The sequence below is a fragment of the Phoca vitulina genome, unplaced genomic scaffold (assembly GCF_004348235.1).
Source record: "Phoca vitulina isolate PV1807 unplaced genomic scaffold, GSC_HSeal_1.0 scaffold30, whole genome shotgun sequence".
Lineage (NCBI taxonomy): Eukaryota > Metazoa > Chordata > Mammalia > Carnivora > Phocidae > Phoca > Phoca vitulina.
The window spans coordinates 3,747,922-3,769,438 of NW_022589733.1; the positions used below are offsets into that span (position 1 = coordinate 3,747,922).

Sequence of the window (21,517 nt, forward strand, 5' to 3'; positions counted from 1 at the left end):
ACACTAGTTCCCCACCCCACTTTAACAGCAGAAGAGGCTGAGAAATATCGCCTTAGTCTGTGCCCCAAAAGAGGAGCCAGGATTGGTCAGCATGCAGTCAGTCTGCTGTATCGGCACATTATCAGCAGCCAGAAATGGGTCAAATACCTTACTTCTACCACTGTGATAAAGGGGATGGAATTACTGTGATTGGCTTATATTGATCAGATCTGTGTGAATCTAGACTTCCCTCCTATACTTCAGTCATAACATATTGCAACAGATTGAATGCAGAAACTGCTACTGGAGCGGTCTTTCAGCCACAGGCGGGAGGGAACCACCCCCTTCATTGGATTTTTTATGAGATAAAAAAAGTCATTATGGTTTAAACCAGTTGATTCACATTTTCTGCTACTTGTACAGAATGGACCTGGAAACTGTATGACCCTCTTAATAGATGCGGAAAAAGCATTCGACAAAAAGTCTAACACTCTTAGCAAACTAGGAATAGAAGGAGATTTTTTCAACCTTTTGAAGAACATCTACAAAAAACCTACAGCCAACATCGTACTTAACGGTGAAAGACTGAATTATTTTTGCCCAAGATCAGAAGCATGGCAAGGATTTCCACTCTGACTACTTTTATCCAGTATCATATTGGAAATCCTAACCAATGTAATAAAGCAAAAAATAAAAAAATAAAAAAAATAAGTAAAAGACATATGTACCAGAAAGGAAGAAATGAGACTGCCTTTATTTGCAGTTGACACGTATGTAGAAAGTCCTTAAAAGCATACAAAAAGGGGCGCCTGGGTGGCTCAGTCATTAAGCGTCTGCCTTCGGCTCAGGTCATGATCCCAGGGTCCTGGGATTGAGCCCTTCATTGGGCTCCCTGCTCGGCGGGAAGCCTGCTTCTCCCTCTCTCACTCCCCCTGCTTGTGTTCCCTCTCTCACTGTCTCTCTCTCTGTCAAATAAATAAAATCTTTAAAAAAAAAAACATACAAAAAGGCCACCAGAATTAGTAAATTTAGGGGCGCCTGGGTGGCTCAGTAGGTTGAGCGTCTGTCTGCCTTTGGCTCGGGTCATGATCCCAGGACCCTGGGATCGAGCTCCATGTCAGGCTCTCTGCTCAGTGGGGAGCCTGTTTCTCCCTCTCCTGCCACTCTGCCTGCTTGTGCTCTCTCTCTTTCAAATAAATGAGTAAAATCTTTAAAAAAAAAAAAAAAAGAATTAGTAAATTTAGCAAGATCACAGGATTCAGGATCAATATACCAAAGTCAGTTGTATTTCTATATATTTGCAATGAAGAAGCCAAAAAGAAGTTCAGATCACCATCGTATTTATGTTAGCATCCAAAAATGTACGTAGGAATACATTTATAGAAGATATACAGTATAGGGGTGCCTGGGTGGCTTAGTTGGTTAAGCAGCTGGTTCGTGATTTCTTGATTTTGGCTCAGGTCATGATCTCAAGAGTCCTGGGATCAGCCCCCCCCCCCCCCCCGCCCCCAACCTGGTCTTGGGCTCCATGCTCAGCAGGGAGTCTGCTTCAGGATTCTTTCTCTCTCTCTGCTCCCCCCCCCACTTTCTAAAATAAATAAATTTTAAAAAGATATATAGTACATGTACATTGAAAACTACAAAACATTGTTGAGAGAAATTAAAACCTACATGAATGGAGAAATATACCATGCACATGGATTGGAAGATGATGACATTTCTCCCCACACTGGTCTATAGATTCAAGGCAATCCCAATCAAAATCTCAGCAAGCTTTTCTGTAGAAATTGACAAGCTGAGTCTAAAACTTATGTGGAAATGCAAAGGATTTAGCATATCCAAAACAGCTTTTTAAAAATATTTATTTATTTATTTATTATTTTTTAAATTTTATTTATTTTTAAGATTGTAGTTATTTGTCAGAAAGAGAGAAAGCACAAGCAGGGGGAGTGGCAGGCAAAGGGAGAAGCGGGCTCCTTGCAGGACTTGATCCCAGGACCCTGGGATCATGACCTGAGCCGAAGGCAGACGCTTAACCACTGAGCCACACAGGCGCCCCACCAAAACAGCTTTCTAAAAGGTGAACAAATTTGGAGAACTTATACTACCTGATTTTAAGACTTACTATAAAACTTTAGTGATTGAGGCAAGACATAGAGATCAGAAGAACAAAATTGAAAGTCCAGAAATAGACCCATAATTATATGGCAAATTGCTTTTCCACTAAGGTGCCAAATGAATAAAGAAATAATGGTCTTTTTACTAAACGTGCTAGAATAACATATCTATATGGAAAGAGATATGTTCAAGAGTGAATGTTTAATAAAATTTAATATTTTTACTAATTCATCAAGTGCATTTTAAAAAATTTTCAGTATACTTAGCATACAACATCAAACACATTCTTTTTTTTTTTTTTTTTTTTAAATTTTTAAGAGAGCATGAGCAGGGGGCACGGAGAGGGAAAAGCAGGCTTCCCGCTGAGCAGGCAGCCTGATGCGGGGCTCGATCCCAGGACCCTGGGATCATGACTGGAGCTGAAGGCAGACGCTTAACTGACTGAGCCACCCAGGCGTCCCCATCAAACACCTTCTTCAGTGCAGCTCTTTTTTATTTATTTATTTATTTATTTGACAGAGCGAGACACAGCGAGAGAAGGAACACAAGCAGGGGGATTAGGAGAGGGAGAAGCAGGCTTCCCGCAGAGCAGGGAGCCTGATGCGGGGCTCGACCCCAGGACCCCAAGATCATCACCTGAGCCGAAGGCAGACACCCAACGACTGAGCCACCCAGGCGCCCCTTCAGTGCAGCTCTTTTTTCTGTAAGTGCATGATAGGGAAGAACACAATGACTGTTGGTATAGTTTGGTGTCAGTGACTTGATTTATGGGAACCACCAGCAGTTTTATGAGCCATTGCTTTTGTGCCCACAGGCCAATGTGTCAACATGGTGAAAAAGGCAAGTCACACTTTAGTATTGTTGCAAAAGTAGTTTTGACCTTGTGGGACCCCCAAAGGATCTGTGGAACACGCTTTGAGAACTACTAGTCTAGAAAGAAGTAAAAAGAGAACAGAAGGACTACTGAGACCAAGCCTTGGAGAAATCTAGTATTTGGTGGCCTGGTTGGAGGATGAACCAGAAGGGAAACACAGAAGGAGTGACCCTGGGACGTTGGAGAAAATCAGAAAAGTGAATGGTCAGGGAATGCTTTCAGAAGGTGGATGGGGCCAATCATGTGGAATACGGGTTAAGGTCAGCTAAGAAGAGCGATGAAGAAGGGCTACCAGTTTAGGGACGTGGATGGGGAGTATGTGAGGCAGGGAAGGGAAGCTGCTGGGGAGAGAGTCTTTGGGGGGACTTGTCAAGGGCAAAAAGAGACAGAGCAGCTGAGGGATGGAGTCACAATTGCTCATTTACTCTCAGCGAATAGATGAATGAATGGGTGATGCATTGGATGTGGAGAATAGAGCAAAAGAAAATCCCAGGAGGGCACCAGCTTTCCAGCTTCCGGAACTAATCAAATAATGGTCTATTTCTTGAGATGGGAAGCTCAGGCCCAAGTTAGGTGGAACATACCTGTAGTTTGAGTTGAGGAAGCATTTCCCTAGGAAATTTTAATTTCCTATTTTAAAGATGTTGGTTTTTTTCCTCCTATACCTTGAGGCCCACTTACTACTTCTGTTGGTAAGAAGCATTGAGAGTTTCCAGGTCTTGGGTCTTGCGCTTTTTATTTTGTCCCCTTTTCCAGTTAAAAGTTCACCATAGTTTAAAAAAAATATTTCACCTTACGGGGCACCTGGGTGGCTCAGTCAGTTAAGCATCTGCCTTCAGCTCAGGTCATGATCTCAGGGTCCTCAGGAGTCTGCTTCTCTCTCTGCCTCTGCCCCTCCCCCCGCTTGTACTGTCTCCCATTCTCTCTCTCTAAAACAAATAAAATTTTTTTTAAAAAAGATTTTTATTTTTACTTATTTGAGAGAGAGAGAACACAAGTGGGGGAGGAGCAGCAGGAGAGAGAGAAGCAGGTCCTCACTGAGCAGGGAGCCTGATGGGGGGCTCAATCCCAGGACCCCGAGAAAATGACCTGAGCCGAAAGCAGACACTTAACTGAGCCACCCAGGTGCCCCTAAATAAAATCTTTAAAATCTAAATAAATAAATAAACAAGTTCATCTTAGTTTTGCTAACTAGAAGTTAGTAAAAAGTTAGTAAATGTTATGTCTTTATATAGTAGGAGATTCTCAAATTTTGTCCCAATTAGAGAAATTTATATCTTTAATTGAAACTATTTTGGCCCACTTAATTGAGCATTTTCTTATTTTAATGAACAGAATTAACTTGAGTTATCCTTTTCTTATGCAGAGTGAGAAATTATAAGCAAGTGGTTTCCAATATTTGCTTAAATATATTTTTATCTTCCCTAATCTTACATAGGAATCCTAATTTTGAGAACACAGCTGCCCTAAAATTTTAACATTTTCAGTGATGTATGCCTGTCCATGAAAAGAACAAATTCTTTTTAAATAAGGGAGCTTCTTTAATTACTTCCATTTAGTATGAATTCAGGAAACATACTTTGCTACTCTCATTTGTAGGGACCAATTTCTTGAGTTTATTTAACATAAAAGACAAAGTTATTCAAGTAAAACAGGAAGAAATGAAGATTTTTTTTTTTTTAAAGATTTTATTTATTTGTCAGAGAGAGAGATACAGAGCACAAGCAGGGGGAGCGGCAGGCAGAGGGAGAAGCAGACTTCCCGCTGAGCAGGGAGCCCGATACGGGACTTGATCCCAGGACCCTGGGATCATGACCTGAGCTGAAGTCAGACACTTAACTGACTGAGCCACCCAGACATCCTGAAATGAAGATCTTTTAAAATAAATGCTATTGGGGCGCCTGGGTGGCTCAGTCGTTAAGCGTCTGCCTTCAGCTCAGGTCGTGATCCCAGAGTCCTGGGATCGAGCCCCACATCGGGCTCCCTGCTCCGCGGGAAGCCTGCTTCTCCTTCTCCCACACCCCTTGCTTGTGTTCCCTCTCTCACTGTGTCTCCCTCTGTCAAAAAAAAAACAAATAAAATCTTTAAAAAAAATAAAAAATAAAAAATAAAATAAAATAAAATAAATGCTATTAATAGGAATAGTGGATCATTTTTAGGGCCATCAGATTTTAAATTGCAGACAGTGGAACGGGTACAGGACATGGAGCCAAAATGACTTCACAAAGCTGTTTGAAATAGTTGCCTGCCTTTTTTTCCTTTTTTATTTCAAAGATTAGTGTAGAGAGTCAGAAAATGTTTGAAATCATCACAGTCTTTAAGATTTTATTTATTTTAGAGAGAGCACAAGTGGGGGGAGGGGCAGAGGGAAAAGCAGACTCCCCGCTGAGCAAAGAGCCTGATGTGGGGCTCGATTCCAGGACCCTGGGATCATGACCTGTGCCAAAGGCAGATACTTAACTGATTGAGCCACCCAGGCGTCCCTGTCACAGTCTTTAAAATACATTTTACACTCTAATGAAATCGACCATACTATGCAATTATTTTCACTAAGATTTACACATGAATTTAATGCATTTCACAGTTTGATAAAATAGCCTGATAAATTACCCCCCTTCCCCTCAATTTAAAGCCACATGAAAGATATGGAACTTTTCACTTTTGGTCTTTCACCTTGAATTACAAGGTAAAGTAAGTTCTGGAAAATTCAAAACATGACATTTTCCATTGCTCTGTTAAAAGAAGTTATGGGGCGCCTGGGTGGCTCAGTCAGTTAAGTGTCTGCCTTCAGCTCAGGTCATGATCTCAGGGTCCTGGGATCGAGTCCCACATCAGGCTCCCTGCTTGAGTTGAGGAAGCATTTCCCTAGGAAATTTTAATTTCCTATTTTAAAGATGTTGGTTTTTTTCCTCCTATACCTTGATATGGTATAGGTATTGGTGTGTTAAGTACTAAAGAAGAAAAATACAGCAGAGAAAGGGGGTATATATACATTTTCTCTCTCTCTCAAATAAATAAAATCTTAAAAGAAGTTATAATTCCTTCCAGTTTTTTAAAGTTATATTTAACTTTTATAAAACAGGTATTACATGTGTATGATAAACAAAAGAATGCCAGAAAAAGTCCGTGAAAAGTTTTTGTATCTTCCATTTTCTCTCCGAAAATCACCCTTACTGGTTTTGCATGTGTCCTTTCAGAAATGCTCTTTGCATAACAAAGCACATATATGTGTTCTCCCATTTGGGATGCAAATGATAACTTACTCTTTATACTGTTCAATACCTTGATGTTGTTAGTTAATATCTTAAGGGTCTTTCCATATCAACATGTACAGAACTGCCCCCATTCTTTTCAGGAGCTCCACAGAATTCCACTGAAGGGTTCGAACCATAATTTAATTAGTTTTCCCTTAGAGAGTGAGGCAGCCATGCATCCAGCTCAAGAGATTAGACTCTGGAGCCAGATAGTGTGGGTTCGAATCCTGATTCTACCCCCTCCTCCCTGTATAAACTTGGACAGATGACTTAATTTCTTGCCTCAGTTTTCATATCTGAAAAAAGGGAATAATGAATAATGACCATGCTACTGAACAGGTTTGTTCTTGAGGGTTAAGTGAGTTAGTATTTGTGAGACATGTGAATGTTTCTTACGTAGACGGGTGTCTAGATTGTTTCTAGTCTTTTGCTGCTGCAGGCAATGCTGAATATTCGAGTACTTGTGTGTGCACAAGATCCTAGAGTTTGAATCACTAAAGGTAAAAAGAGAAAATGTATATATACCCCCTTTCTCTGCTGTATTTTTCTTCTTTAGTACTTAACACACCATTTGACATATGCATTTAGAACATTGTATTTTTAATTCCATAAATTGGCCCAAATTTCTTCTCTTAACATTTGGAAAGAAAAATGACAACCAGAAACCTAAGGAACCTCCTGTGTTCCAGATTTTTAAAGAGGGCTTTAGAAAGAACCCATACATCTGGAAGCTGCGTGTTCTGTAGTGCTCACCATGCTCTTTCCTGAGGGAGATGTGAGGTGAGGGAGTCACTGTTCCTCCCTGTCTATGGGGGGTGTGTATGTGTGTGTGTGTTGGGCGGGGGGCTTGCAGAGACCCTGTAGACAATGGAAGACCTGTGAGTGTCTCTGATATGTGCAATGACATGGATAGCCAAATAAATTCAGGAGGAAAAAGAAGAAAAGATGCCATTAATTTTACTTAGAAGTTTCAGGAAGAAAGATGTGGCGATGCAGCCTTGCGCACATCTACCCTCATCCGTACCACTTTGGTGCACGTTGGCCGGACTTCCAGCTGCCGGTCCCCGAATTTCCTTGCTTGAGGACTTTGGCCCCAGCATGACAGCTAGGAAGTATAAGGAATGGATGAAATCTCCCCCGAACCCCACCCTGCCAAAATCCCTCCATCGGTGACTGGCAGGAAGAAGTGTATAAATACCCAGCACTCTAACCCCCTCCATGGGGAGACTCTGAAGTCCCAGAGTTCTCCAGCAGGATTAAGTCTTAGTTACCCACACTGGGGCCCTGCTGGAAAACAAGTCTTTGTTGCTGCCCTCCCTTCCCGATCTGATTTCCCCTCGCCCCACTGGTGTCTCCTGGGATCACCTGCCACATAAACTGCTTGCCCTTGACACCTGGCTCAGTGTCTGCTTCCAGGAGAACCCAAAGCAACACAAGACATATTAAATTTGTGTTTTAGGGAGGGGGAGATTGTGTGTGTATGTGTAAGATTTGGAAGTTCATAAATTTATATTCTGGGTGTGTAATATCTTTGTGCATTAGCCATACTGGTGGAATAATGTTAGTTAATGTGCAAGGCGATTATCTTAGATTTCTCTTCTTAGGATAGAAGAGAATTGTCATTTCCATTTATCAAATCAATTTCCTTCAGATATCAAAAATTGCTGAAGTCAGTTTACATCTCTATTTAGGAGAAATTAATCTGATGCTACATTAAATGACATTTCGGTCTACTCAGGATCAGAACAATATAGTTGTTTGAAGTGGGAAGGCAACATGTTAAAAAATTCTAGTGGAAAAATATGATGGCACTCCCCACATTTGTCATGTTGCTGCCAGTTACACAGGAAGCCAGTTCAAGAGGGAGATCTTTCACCCTAAAACTCAAAACCTGAAGATGCCCGGGCTTGGGTCCTGAGGTCCAAACAACTAACTTCAAGGCTAAGTTTCAAGATCTAATCTATGAGTGTGTAGATGGAAATTCTTGCTGAACTACGTGTGAAAGTGCAGCTGATAAGGCAATTGCTAAGTTCTTACTTAACAGGAATGAGATGAAATGAGATACTGGAAAATCAGAGCAATACACCCTGGTTTGAAAAACAGTGTGTTCATTTGGGAGAGACAACAGGCATTAAACAAATATAAGAACTCGTTTATTCAAAGGGTGCCTCCATTTGTGTATCTGTAAGGGGGGGCTCACCTTGATGATTGCTTGGATAGGTCTGGGGGGTTAATTTAAAAAGTAAACATAAGTCGTTATTAAAAGAACTGCTTTTTTTTTTTTTTTAAAGATTTATTCATTTGACAGAGAGAGACACAGCGAGAGAGGGAACACAAGCAGGGGGAGTGGGAGAGGGAGAAGCAGGCTTCCCACGTAGCAGGGAGCCCGATGCGGGGCTCGATCCCAGGACCCTGGGACCATGACCTGAGCCGAAAGCAGACGCTTAACGACTGAGCCACCCAGGCACCCCTAAAAGAACTGCTTTTAAGAGGTAGAATGACATGAGCTTTTCTGCAGATCTTCCTCAGAGCAGTGTTTATATCAGCAAAAGATTGCAAACTACCTAAATGTCCCTCTCACAGCGGCATGGCTAAGTCACTACAGTGTAGTTTCGTGTGCGGTTCTGTACAGAGTTAAAAAAGGGAGGCAAGTAGTTACATGGACTAACACTGAGAGAGATCTAAGGTGCTGGAGTGAAAAGAAAGTTGCTGAAAAAAATGCACATCTATATTTTAAAAAGAAACTATATGATTTTATAAAGATATATATGTGGATCTAAGTGTGTGTGTGTGTGTGTGTGTGTGCATATTGATTTTTTTAACAAATTTTATTTATTTGAGAGAGAGAGAGAGAGCACAAGTGGTGGGGAGGAGCAGAAGGAGAGGGAGAAGTAGACTCTGCGCTGAGCGCAGAGCCCGACGCAGGGCTCGATCTCGACCCCGAGATCATGACCTGAGCCAAAAATCATAAGTCAGTCGCTCAACCGATTGAGCCCCCCAGGAGTCCCTGCATATTGAATTTTTATTTGTCATTGTCTCCCCTGCTAGATAGTAAGCTCTATAAAGGCAAGAACTATGTTGTTGTTGTTGTTGTTTTTAAGATTTTTTTATTTATTTGACAGAGAGACACAGCGAGAGAGGGAACACAAGAAGGTGGGGTGGGAGAGAGAGAAGCAGGCTCTCCTCTGAGCAGGGAGCCCTATGCGGGGCTCGATCCCAGGACCCTGGGATCATGACCTGAGCCAAAGGCAGACGCTTAACGACTGAGCGCCCCAGAGGCAGGAACTGTTTTCTATGTTTCGTTCACTGCTATACCCTCAGTACCCTTAGTAGCGGCTCAATAGTTAATTTTTTTTCAGTAGTTATTTATTTACTTTTGTGTGTATGTGTATGTTCCTTTCTCTGTGGTAAAATATACACAACATAAATTTGCTATTTTACCCTTTTTAAAGTGTATGGTTCAGTGGCATCAAGGAAATTCACGTTGTTGTGTAACCATCCCCATCATCCATCTCAAGGACTTTTTTCATTTTCCCCAACTGAAACTCTGTCCCCATTAAACATTAACTGCCTCTTCCCCACCTCCCCCTGCCCCTGGCAACTACCATTCTACTCTCTGTCTCTATGAATTTAACTACTCCAGGTACCTCGTATAAGTGGAATCATATAATCATATAATATCGTTGTTTTGCTACTGGCTTATTTCATTTAACATCCTGTCTTCAAGGTTCATTCATGTCAGCATGTATCAGAGTTTCCTCCCCTTTTTTAAAAAAGATTTATTTACTTATTTTAGAGAGACAGAGAGAGAGAGCACAGTGGGAGGGGCAGAGGGAGAGGAAGAGAATCCGAAGTGGACTCCCCACCGAGTGCCCAGCCAGGTGCAGGCCTTGATCTTATGATCCCGAGATCATGATCTGAGCCAAAATCAAGAGTGGGATGCTTAAACAACTGAGCCACCCAGGCACCCCAGAGTTTCCTTCCCTTTTTTATTTTTATTTTATTTTTTTTTTAAGTTTTTTTTTATTTTGACAGAGAGAGAGCACAAGAAGGCAGAGTAGCAGGTAGAAGGAGAGGGAGAAGCAGGCTTCCTGCTGAGCAAGGAGCCCAATGTGGGGCTCGATCCCAGGACCCTGGGATCGTGACCTGAGCCGAAGGCAGTTGCTTAACCAACTGAGCCACCCAGGCACCCCAGTTTTCCTTCCTTTTTAAAGCTGAATATTATTCCATTGTGTGTGTGTATGTTTAATGTAATTTTTCCATATAGCTCTCTCTCTCTCTCTCTTTATCTATATAGAGAGATACACACCACATTTTGTTTATCCATTCATCTGTTGATGGATACTTGGGTTGTTTCTACCTCTTGGCTATGGATAATAATGCTATAAACATGTATATGTATGATCAAGTCTCTGATTGCAGTTCTTTTGGGTAGATACCCAGAAATGGAATTGCAGGATCATATGGTAGTTCTATTTTTAATTTCTTGAGGAACCACCATACTGTTTTCTGTAGCAGCTGCACCATCTTACCTTCCCACCAGCAGCGCACAAAAGTTGCAACTTCTTCACATCTTTGACAACGTTTGTTAACTTCAGTGTTCTTTATAATAACAATCCTAATGGGTGAGAAGTGGTCAACAGTTATTTTTTGAATGAACCAACAATATCTCTAAAATTAGAATAATTACTTATTCATTGTATTTTGTCTAAGGATACTAGTGTTATCAAAAGAATGCTTATATGCTTTTGAGATACATTGTTTTCAATAGCAAGAACATTGGAGTGTCCATTTTATACAAGACATCTAATAGGCCCTAAGGCAAAATATATTGTTAAATTCAAGTTACTGTTTTAATTTAGATAAATAATGTCCATTGTCAATGTCCATTTATTCTAGAGACTGTACTAAAAGATCTTTCAAGGTTCTGTCCTATATAGTTTAATTTATAGAATGAAATTAAATATTTAAACACAAGAAAAACCAACATTCATCCTCAAAAAATTACACATAGAATTACCCAATGAGCCAGCAATTCCACTCCCAGAAGAACTGAAAATAGGTATTCAAATAAAAACTTGTACACAGATGTTCATAGCAGCATTATTCACAATAACCACAGGGAAACAACCCAAATGTTCATTAATGGATGAATGAAAAAACTAAATGTGGTATATTCATACAGCCATAAAAAGGGATATATGCTACAACATGGATGAACCTCCAGAAGATGATTCTAGGGGTGCCTGGCTGGCTCAGTTGGTAGAGCATGAGACTATTGATCTCAGGGTCATGTGTTCGATCCCCAAGTTGGGCATGGAGCCTACTTAAAAAAAAAAGAGAGGGGCACTTGGGTGGCTCAGTCAGTTGAGCATCTGACTCAGGTTTCTGCTCAGGTCGTGATCTCGGGGTTGTGATCTTGCGGTTGTGGGATCAGCCTTGCGTCAGGCTCTGTGATTGGCAGGGAGTCAGCTTGAGATTCTCTCTCCCTCTCCCTCTGTCCCTCCCTGCACTCATGCTCTCTCTCTCTCAAATAAATAAATCTAAAAAAAGAAAAAATAGAAAAAGAAAACATTACCCTGAGCAAAAGAAGCCAGAAACAAAGGCCACATATTATATGAAACATCCCGATAGGTAAATCAATGGAGACAGAAAGCAGATTAGTGGTTGCGAAGGGCTGTGGGAGGGAAGAATGAGGACTACCTGCCCACCCAGGGTGATGAAAATGTTTGCAACTTGATAGAGGTAATGGTTGCATAACATTGTGAAAGTACTAAAGTATTACTAAATCATACACTTTTCAATGGTTACAATGGTGAAGTTTTTGCTCTGTGAAATTTACCTCAATTTTTTAACAAAAGTAACATACCTCCACACAGCAGGGAGAAGGCTGGAAGAAACAAGGGCTTCCTCCCATGCTCAAGTGCACTCCTCTGAGCTAATGACTGTCAATGGTTTCTTACAAATCCTTCAAGAAAATATTGGTGCTTAAGTTTTGTTTTTTTTAATAGAAATTGGATCATATTCCACACACTGCTCTTCACCTTGTTTTTTCCACTTAATGATACATTTTAGTGATTTCTCTATGTCAACATGTTTAGTGCTGGTTCATTCATTTTAACAGGTGCATAGTAGTATTTTATTGACTGAATGTACCTTAATTTATTTAACTAGCCCCCTCTTTTTTTTTTTTAAAGATTTTATTTATTTATTTGAGACAGAGAGAATGAGAGAGAGAGAGCACATGAGAGGGGGGAGGGTCAGAGGGAGAAGCAGGCTCCCCGCCGAGCAGGGAGCCCGATGCGGGACTCGATCCAGGGACTCCAGGATCATGACCTGAGCCAAAGGCAGTCGCTTAACCAACTGAGCCACCCAGGCGCCCTAACTAGCCCTCTCTTGATGGATGCTTATGTTGGCTACTGCAGACAAAGCACCTTTAAATATTCCTATTCAAAGATCTTTGTGCACGTATGCAGACATACAAGATAAATTTCTTTCTTTCTTTCTTTCTTTTTAAAGATTTTATTTATTTATTTGTCAGAGAGATTGGGAGAGACAGAGAGTAAGCACCAGCATGGGGAGCGGCAGGTGGAGGGAGAAGCAGGCTCCCCGCGGAGCAAGGAGCCTGATGCGGGGCTTGATCCCAGGACCCTGGGATCATGACCAGAGCCGAAGGCAGATGCTTAACCTACTGAGCCATCCAGGCGTCCCCAACATAAATTTCTAAAAGTTGCTTTGCTGGATGCTGTGGACCATATTTTTGACCCCTCCTCCCATTCGTATGTTGAAGCTCTAACCCCCAACGTGACTCTATTTGGAGATAGGGCCTTTAGGGAGGTAATTAAGGTTAAATGAGGTCATAGAGTACAGCCCTAACCCAGTATGACCGCTGTTCTTATAAGAAGGGGAAGAAACACCTGACTTCTCTCTCTTTTTGCATATGGACATGTAAGCAGAGGGAAAAGATAGCATCTTCAAGCCAGGAAGAGAGGTTTCACCAGAAACCAACCTTGATTGCACCTTGATCTTGGACTTTTAGCCTCCAGAACAGTGAGACAATACATTTCTGTTGTTGAAGCCACTGAGTCTGTGGTTTTCTGTTAACAACAGCTGGAGCTGACTAATACACTGGGTCAAAGGATATACACATTTTAAATTTGATAGATAGGACCAAAAGAGTCCTCCAAAGCTTTTTCTCCACTTTATCCTTCCACAGACTGTGAACAAGACTAGTTACTCCCATGCCCTCACCAGCACTGGGTATTATTATACTGTTTAACCTTTATCAATGTGAGAAACACAGATTTTTATGCATTGTAATTCAAATGGATGCTTGAAGTTGAGATTTTTCCAAATGTGTGTGTGAAAAAAACCTTTTAATCAAGTTTTTTTTATCCTCCTTCATCCCTGGAAGCCCATTATGTGGTATTACGTAAAAGCTGGTCCAACTCCACAGGGATGTTTCAAGAAACTTTCTTTCTTTTTCTTTTCTTTTTTTTTTTTTTAGAGGTGGGTGGCAGAGGCAGAGGGAGAGAGAATCTTAAGCTGGCTCCGCGCCCAGCATGGAGCCCAATGTGGGGCTCGATCTCATGACCCTGAGACAAAATCAAGAGTCAGCCGCTTAACTGACTGAGCCACCCAGGGGCCCCTCAATAAACTTTCTTATGCACTTTCCATTTCTTCTTGCTTCTTGCATATTTTATGAGTTGGAATGGCTACAAAAGAAATAAAAATAAGAGAACATTATTTTGGGGGCCTCTCCTACTTGATAGTAACATATTTAATTCACAGTGATTTGGGGAAATGGGCCATAGGTCCTATAGTATTATAGATGAACATAATCTTCCACTGCGGTTAAATTTTCTCAACTCCCTGGTCACAATAAAATGGATTTGAACAATTTTAGAACAGGGGTGCTTACTCTCTGCGTCCACAGCACTGTTACAAGTAGGGACAGGAGGGGCTTGCACTCTTTGTTCTTTGAAATCTGTTGAGCTAGATTCTCCCTGATCATTCTTTCCTCCTCCTTATCACTTGGGAATCCAAAGATGTGCCACCAGGACACTCTGCTCCAGGGGCTCCCAAGTGCCCCATTTGAGTTATATATCCCTCCAGCCTGTCCTCCAGGTGCTTGCATTTCAGCCAGGGGGAAAAAGATTTGGCTACAATGACATATATTAACTAGAAAACACAAGCACATACCCATGGACCACTGGATTGTGACCAAGTCCCCTGACTTAATCCTCTTTGTGCCCCAGTGTTAAATGATGGTGGAATGAATGAATGAATGTATGAATGAATGGCAAAGACACCAATTAGTTAAGTATCCAAATGTTTCCTGGGAAGGATGTTATCTTGGCCAAGAGGATGAGTGCCGCATTTGATCTTCATAGGAGTCAAAGTCACGACCTTGGAGCCATGTTGGCAATATTCGTGGCTTGAACAGATTCATCAAGCTGATACAACCTTAGTGTCACCCATGAGATTGTAATGTTTTACATAGACACACACACACACAAACACACCCCTAATTATGATTTAAAAGGCTAGATAGAAATGCTGTCTTATAACTCACTGTTTTTCAGCCATCCATTCACAGATGCTGATTAATCATTGAACATTCATTATGATTGTGTGTTTTCAGGTCCAGTTTTAGAACTTTGAACAAAGTCTGTAATCTCGTGTTGCTGTGGTCATAGTCCCTCGCGATTACGGACAGTGAATAACCAAGTCTCAAATATTCCCTCCAGCCCTAGGAGAAGTGACTTCCAGTGTATCTGAAATTTGTTATATAGTCTAGTTTCCAAGCAGATCAGAGGCTACAGACTGGAAACTGTTCCACAAGCACGATGTCACAGTGTTTTTTCCCAAGTGGTAACCTCGGCAGCTTCTCTTTGTGGAATATGCTGTGTGGCCTCCCCAGGTCTGTGCTCTACTCTCTGACTCGCTGTTCCTTGATGTGTAATGGGTTCTATCCATTTGTGCTCAGCGTGCACATTTTTAGTCAGCTTTTTTGCACGTCGGCCAAACACGGAAATTGCCGCTTGAGATTTTGGCTGCACTTTTCAAAGCCTATCAGACTGTCCACAGTAAGTAACTCTGTAACTTACATTATTCAAATTTTTCTTGAATGAAATGCCTTTTAGGCTAGATACACAATAAGGGAAATGCTTGGCACCTTTTGTTGTGCATTTTACCTTAGAAAAGGACCCTGTGGCTTGGCTTACACATATCCAGAAATAATTTGCCTTTCTGCTTCCTTTTGAGGCAGTCAAAACATGATGTACAGGTTCCAAGCATATTTACTTCTGTTGGTAGCAATTCTCTTGTTGAAGAGGCTTGCCGCAAAACATCCAGGAGGGGAGTCGGGGGGAAATGAATAACAGACTAGGTGTTGCTTGGACAGGGAGGGCAGAGCACCGACTAAGCACTTGAGTGCTGAAGGAGTGATTTTACTTTGGAAATCATTAAAAATGTGAAGTCACGGGGTGATTTTGTTTTGTTGTGTGTGGATTGTATGGGTGTATGTGTTTAGGTGTTAAAAAGTCTCCAAATTGCCTTTGGGGTAATTCTTCCCTTGTTTTAAAGAATAGTGCATGATCTCAGCTAAGTAGTTCTATGGGCTGATCCCATAAAACCCATGAGGTCTGACAGCCTTCCTCCTCTCATTTTTTCCCATCTCCTACTCCTGGCAGTTATCCTCCTGGGGGTGGCTGATTAATCTGTGGCTCCCACCCACACTCATTACCCAATAACTCAAATGGTTGCTTGGCCATATCCTTAATGTTCCCAGTTTTTGCAATATGCACAGGCTGAAAAATTTCCAAATCATTAAGTTCTACTTCCTTTTTGCTTAACAATTCTGTCTTTAAGTCATTTCTTCTTGAATTTTACTATAAGCAGCCAGGTGGAGCCAAGCCACACCTTCAACCCTTTTTTTAGAAATCACTTCAGTTAAATATCCAATTTCATTGCCTACAATTTCTACCTTCCACAAAACACTAGAACTCAAACATAATGCAGCCACTTCTCTGCTGCTTTATAACCAGGACTGCCTTTCATCCAGTTTCCAGTAACATGTTCCTCATTTCTGTCTGAGACCTCATCAGAATGGCCTTTACTGTCCATATTTCTACCAACATACTGTTCATGACTACCGAGGGATTCTCTAAGCAGACTGAGGCTTGCTCTACAGTTCTCATCTTTCTTTCTGACCACTCACCAGAATTACTTTCTTTTTTTTTAAAGTAGGCTCCATGCCCAGTGTGGAACCCACTGTGGGTCTTGAACTCATGACCCTGAGATCAAGACCTGAGCTGAGGTCAAGACTCAGAGGCTTAACTAACTGAGCCACCCAAAAACCCCTCGCCAGTTACTTTTAAAGGTCTATTCATGGGGCTCCTGGCTGGCTCAGTGGGTAGAGCATGCAACTCTTGATCTTGGGGTTGTGAGTTGGAGCCCCATGTTGGGAGTAGAGATTATTTAAAAATAAAATATTGGGGTGCCTGGGAGCCTCAGTCAGTTAAAAGGCTTACTCTTGATTTTGGCTCAGGTCACGATCTCAGGGTCCTGAGATAGAGCCCCGAGTCGGGCTCCCTGCTTTCCCTCTCTCTCTGCCCCTCTCCTTGCTCATGCACGTGAGCTCTCTCTCTCTCAAATAAATAAATCTTTAAAAAAATAAGATGTTATAAATGAATGAATGAATGAACAAATGTCTATTAATGCCATGTGGACTTTTTCCAGCGTGAACTTTCAAACTCCATTCTCTACCCATTACCCAGTTCCAAAGCTACTTCTGCATTTTTAGGTATTTGTTACAGCAGCACCCCCACTTCTTATTTTCATATGTATGACTTATTTGGATTTATTGTGTACATAATATATGTCCGTATGTAAAGATTTTTTTTTAAAGATATTGTTTATTTGAGAGAGAGCGAGACAGAGCAAGCACAAGCAGGGGAAGCAGTAGAGGGAGAGGGAGAAACAGGCTCCCTGCTGAGCAGGGAGCCCGATGTGGCGCTCGATCCCAGGACCCTGGGATCATGACGAGCCGAAGGCAACCGACTGAGCCACCCAGGCACCCCAATATGTAGAGATTTATATGGATATTTATTATGAGGAATTGGCTCATGCGCCTTGGAGGCTGAGAAGTCCCACAGTCCGCTGTCCACAAGCTGGAGACCCAGTCAGACCGGTGATATAATTGAGTCTGAGTCTGAAGACCTGAGAACCAGGAATGCCAGTGGTGTAAATTTTGGCCAGAGGGCTGGAGAAGATGAGTTGAAATGGCCCAGCTCTATCAGAAAGGCAGGAAAAAAGGGACAAATTCCTCTTTCCTCTGCCTTTGGTTCCATTTGGGCCCTCAACTGATAGGATAAGGCCCACCCACATGGGGGGAGTCCATGTGGACTAATTTAGAATACCAAGTAAATTTTCCAAGAAGGTCTGAACTGCATTTCAAGTTATATAGGGTCTAGCAAGAGAACATTCTGGAGTGAGATTCTGACAGTAAGAGCCTTTGTCTTTAGAAATGGAATTTCAATGACAGTTGACAAAAGCAGTTGTGGGTGAGCACCTTCTTAGGCAAGACCACCTTACCTAGGGTCTTCTCCCTATCCCACAGACTGCCCTGCAGTGATGTGTTGAAAAGAAATGGTAATTCGGCTGGGGTCATGATCTCAGGGTCCTGGGATTGAGCCCTGCCTTGGGCTCCCCACTCAGTGGGGAGTCTGCTTCTCCCTCACCCTCTGCCCCTCCCCCTGCTCGTGCTCACGCTCTCTCTTTCTCTCAATAAATAAAATCTTATAAAAATAAATGATAAAATGCAGAGGGTTGTTTGGGTGTTGGATCCTGGCTGAGTTCCTGGGCTTTCTCCCCGTAGGGTGGCTGCCCGGAGACTATCACCTGCTTTGCAAGCTCATGGCCAAGGAAGCTATTTCCCTGACAAGAGGAAAGATGGTAGAAGGAGCTGCCTTAACAGCCTTGTATAAACTTGAATCTGAAAAATGTCTGGAACTTTTTACAGATTGGTCAGAAATTTGAGAAAACACACCCATTCTGGCAGTGTTTTAATTTTGTTTTTACTTGCCATTAGGCTGGGCAAGCAATTCTCTGTGGGGGCTTTAGCAAATACCATGGTCAAATTTTACTGAAACACCAGTCAAAACAGAGGTTATTCAGAAAAGGCAAATCTATAGAGATAAAAAGTAGATTAGTATTTGCCTGGGCATGGGGTTGGGAAAACAGATTGACTACAAATAAGCCCTCGAGATCTTTTTGGGGTTGGAAACATTCCAAGATCAGATTGTGGTGATAGCTGCATAAGTCTGTAAATGTACTAAAAATCATTCATTAAATTGTACACTTAAAACAGGTGAATTTTATAATATATAAATTATACTAAAAAGCTCCTAAACATACACACACGTGTACACACACACACACACATACATTCACTCCAAAGATTCCAGAATGTCACAGAACTTAAGCAATTTTGTTTCTAAAACAGGAATGGAAGAAATTTTGACAGTCCAGAACAAGATACAGGCCTCCACATTGCCTATTATTTTGAAATGTCACTGAAAAAGATTCTCCTGCTTGGAATCCTATTTGTATTCATGAGGGAGAAAAAACCATGGTACAATGATGTATATTGTGTGCAAAAGGGGAAAGTTTGTAAATGGGACCCAAGCCCACGATTATTAATACCTGGAGCAAATGCTTCAAAACCCAAACACTGAGGATACTGATAATTTTAAGACTTATCATTTGTGGTTCTTGTTAACTCTGGAGTGAAGTAATATAATCACATACTGCCGAAGATTTAAATATAATGACAATTATTAATGATGCCATGTGGTACTATGTGTGTGCAATTTTCAGTTTTATTCAAGTTAATAAATCAATGAAATCATGTTTAAATTTGCTTGATTCTTGGGTAACTTGCTTTCTTCTCACTTTTCCACTCGATTTTTACTCTGCAGAATCTTGATGTTTCAGTAAATCTTCCAAGTCGAAACCATTGACTCAACATTTTCCCCTCTAAGAACAAGAATACTGAGAATGAATAGGACATTAGATTATGGAGCAAAATGTCTGGGTTTGTGATAGCCGTGTTTTTTGGCTCATCAATTTAATGCAGATGGTTTTGAAGACTGTAATAAGTGTCTGTTCTTTTGTTCTAAATAGCAAAATGAAAAGGTTGAGTAATCAAAATTTATTATTGAAATTAGTGTAGTCTATCTCTTTGAATGCAGTAGTAGATTATTTTGAGACAAAACACTGCAGATTTGTTGGGGAAAATGAATACATTTTTGTGTATATAAAATTCCCTACTGTTTTACTTTAAACTGGATGATTTTTGAGGAAACTTCCACAAAAATACTTCATAATTATATACCATGGTAGACATTCAAGACTCATTACAATTTTATACCATAGCATACATTCAACACTCAATTACATTTCCTTGCCATTTTGCATGCAAAGTATATTCCTGCCTCAGGGCCTTTGCACTTGCTATTCTCGCTGCCTGATGGATCATTCCCTAGATGGTCATGGCTCACTGCCGCATTTAAGTCCCTGCTCAGATATCACTTCCTCAGAGCAGCCTTCCCGGATTAGCCCATCTAAAAATAGCACACTGTCACTACCCCTTTAGCCTGCTTTTTCTTCATAGCACTCAACCACTGTCTGACCTTACATACTTGCCTTACCCACTAAAATGTAAGGTCCATGAAGGCAGGGACCTCATCAGTATTGTTCATTGCTGTATCCCCAAAAATGCTACATACTTGCTCAAGACATATTTGTTGAAATTAATTGAATAAATTGCAATTTGACTTTAAATATTTACCTCTTTTTTCCTCCCTAACCAGACAGTAAATTCATGGAAGGCAGCCAAAGACCCTGGTTGCTTATTTATCCTCTCTAAAGCAATTAGCTCAGTTCTGCATGGATGATAGACATTCAACCAAGACTTACTGAAAGAATGTTCGGAAACATGGATGTGTTATGGGGCTAACTAGTCAGCATTCCCTCCAGGTGAACAAACAGTAACATCTTGCCTCTTAGCCCACATTTCACAAAGTTCTTTTATTTATATTAACCCATCTGATAATTTTGCCAATACTTTAGTAGTTTTTAAGGTTTGCTTAAATAAATGGGCTCTCAAATATAACAAATGCTAATTTCTGGTATGAACTATTACTAACTTTGAATAGTTTTTTTTTGGCTTACATATCAGTGGCATTTAATGTGTTCTTGGACATCTGAAAAAATGTTTTTAAAGACTGAATAACGTTTAAAATAAATAAGTAAAAATAAAAAAGTCTATCTTGACACATAACATGTGCAGGGACAGATTTTTGGAAATGTCTTAACAAAGTCTTCAAAGGGATTTCTAGATGATGGGACCTTGATAATGTTTACTTTTTTCCCAGCTTTCCAATTTTCTTAGATTTTTTTTTTTTTTAAGATTTTATTTATTTATTTGACAGAGACACAGCGAGAGAGGGAACACAAGCAGGGGGAGTGGGAGAGGGAGAAGCAGGCTTCCCGCCGAGCAGGGAGCCCAATGAAGGGCTCGATCCCAGGACTCTGGGATCATGACCTGAGCCGAAGGCAGCCGCTTAACCGACTGAGCCACCCAGGCGCCCCCTTTTTTTTTTTTTTAAGTAGGCTCCGCACCCAGCATGCAGCCCAATGCAGGGTTGAACTTAAGCCCCTGAGATCAAGACCTGAGCAGAGATCAAGTGTTGGATGCTTAACCAGCTGAGCCACCAGGCGCCCCTCTTGTTTGATGTTTTTTAAAAAATATTTATTTACTTATTTGACAAAGAGAGAGCGAGAGAGAGTGCACAAGCCGGGGGAGTGGGAGAGGGAGAAGCAGGATCTCCACTGAGCAGGGAGCCCGATGGGGGCAGAACCCTGGGACCATGACCTGAGCAGAAGGCAGAGGCTTAACCAACTGAGCCACCCAGGCACCCACCTCTGTTTGATTTTTAAAATAAATTTGATGGAGTGCCTGGATGGCTCAGTTGGTTAAGCCTCTGCCTTCCGCTCAGGTCATGATGCCAGGGTCCTGGGATCAAGCTCAGCAGGGATACTGCTGCTCCCTCTCCTGTTCCCTCTGCTTGTGCTCTTTCTGTCAAATAAATGAAAAATCTTTAAAAAAAACCCAAAAAACAAATTTGAAGTCATCAAAATAAACCTGTTTCTTTTTTTTTTTTTTTTTAAGATTTTTTATTTTTAGGTAATCTCTACACTTAACCTGGGACTGGGACTCAAAACC

The 21,517-nt window shown here is 41.3% G+C and overlaps 1 protein-coding gene and 1 non-coding gene across 2 annotated transcripts in view; both read left to right on the plus strand.

Moving 5' to 3' along the window:
- HEATR3 (HEAT repeat containing 3) overlaps nucleotides 1–19,664 on the plus strand; it is a 68,291-nt gene extending 48,627 nt beyond the window's left edge. Inside the window, exon 16 of the mRNA XM_032424575.1 lies at nucleotides 18,107–19,664. Coding sequence (XP_032280466.1) covers nucleotides 18,107–18,215 — 109 coding nt within the window. The 3' untranslated portion in view covers nucleotides 18,216–19,664. The remainder of the gene's footprint in view (nucleotides 1–18,106) is intronic.
- On the plus strand, nucleotides 11,470–11,542 carry TRNAN-AUU. The gene has a single exon. It is a non-coding gene; the product is annotated as a tRNA-Asn (tRNA).
- Nucleotides 19,665–21,517: the final 1,853 nt, after the last annotated feature.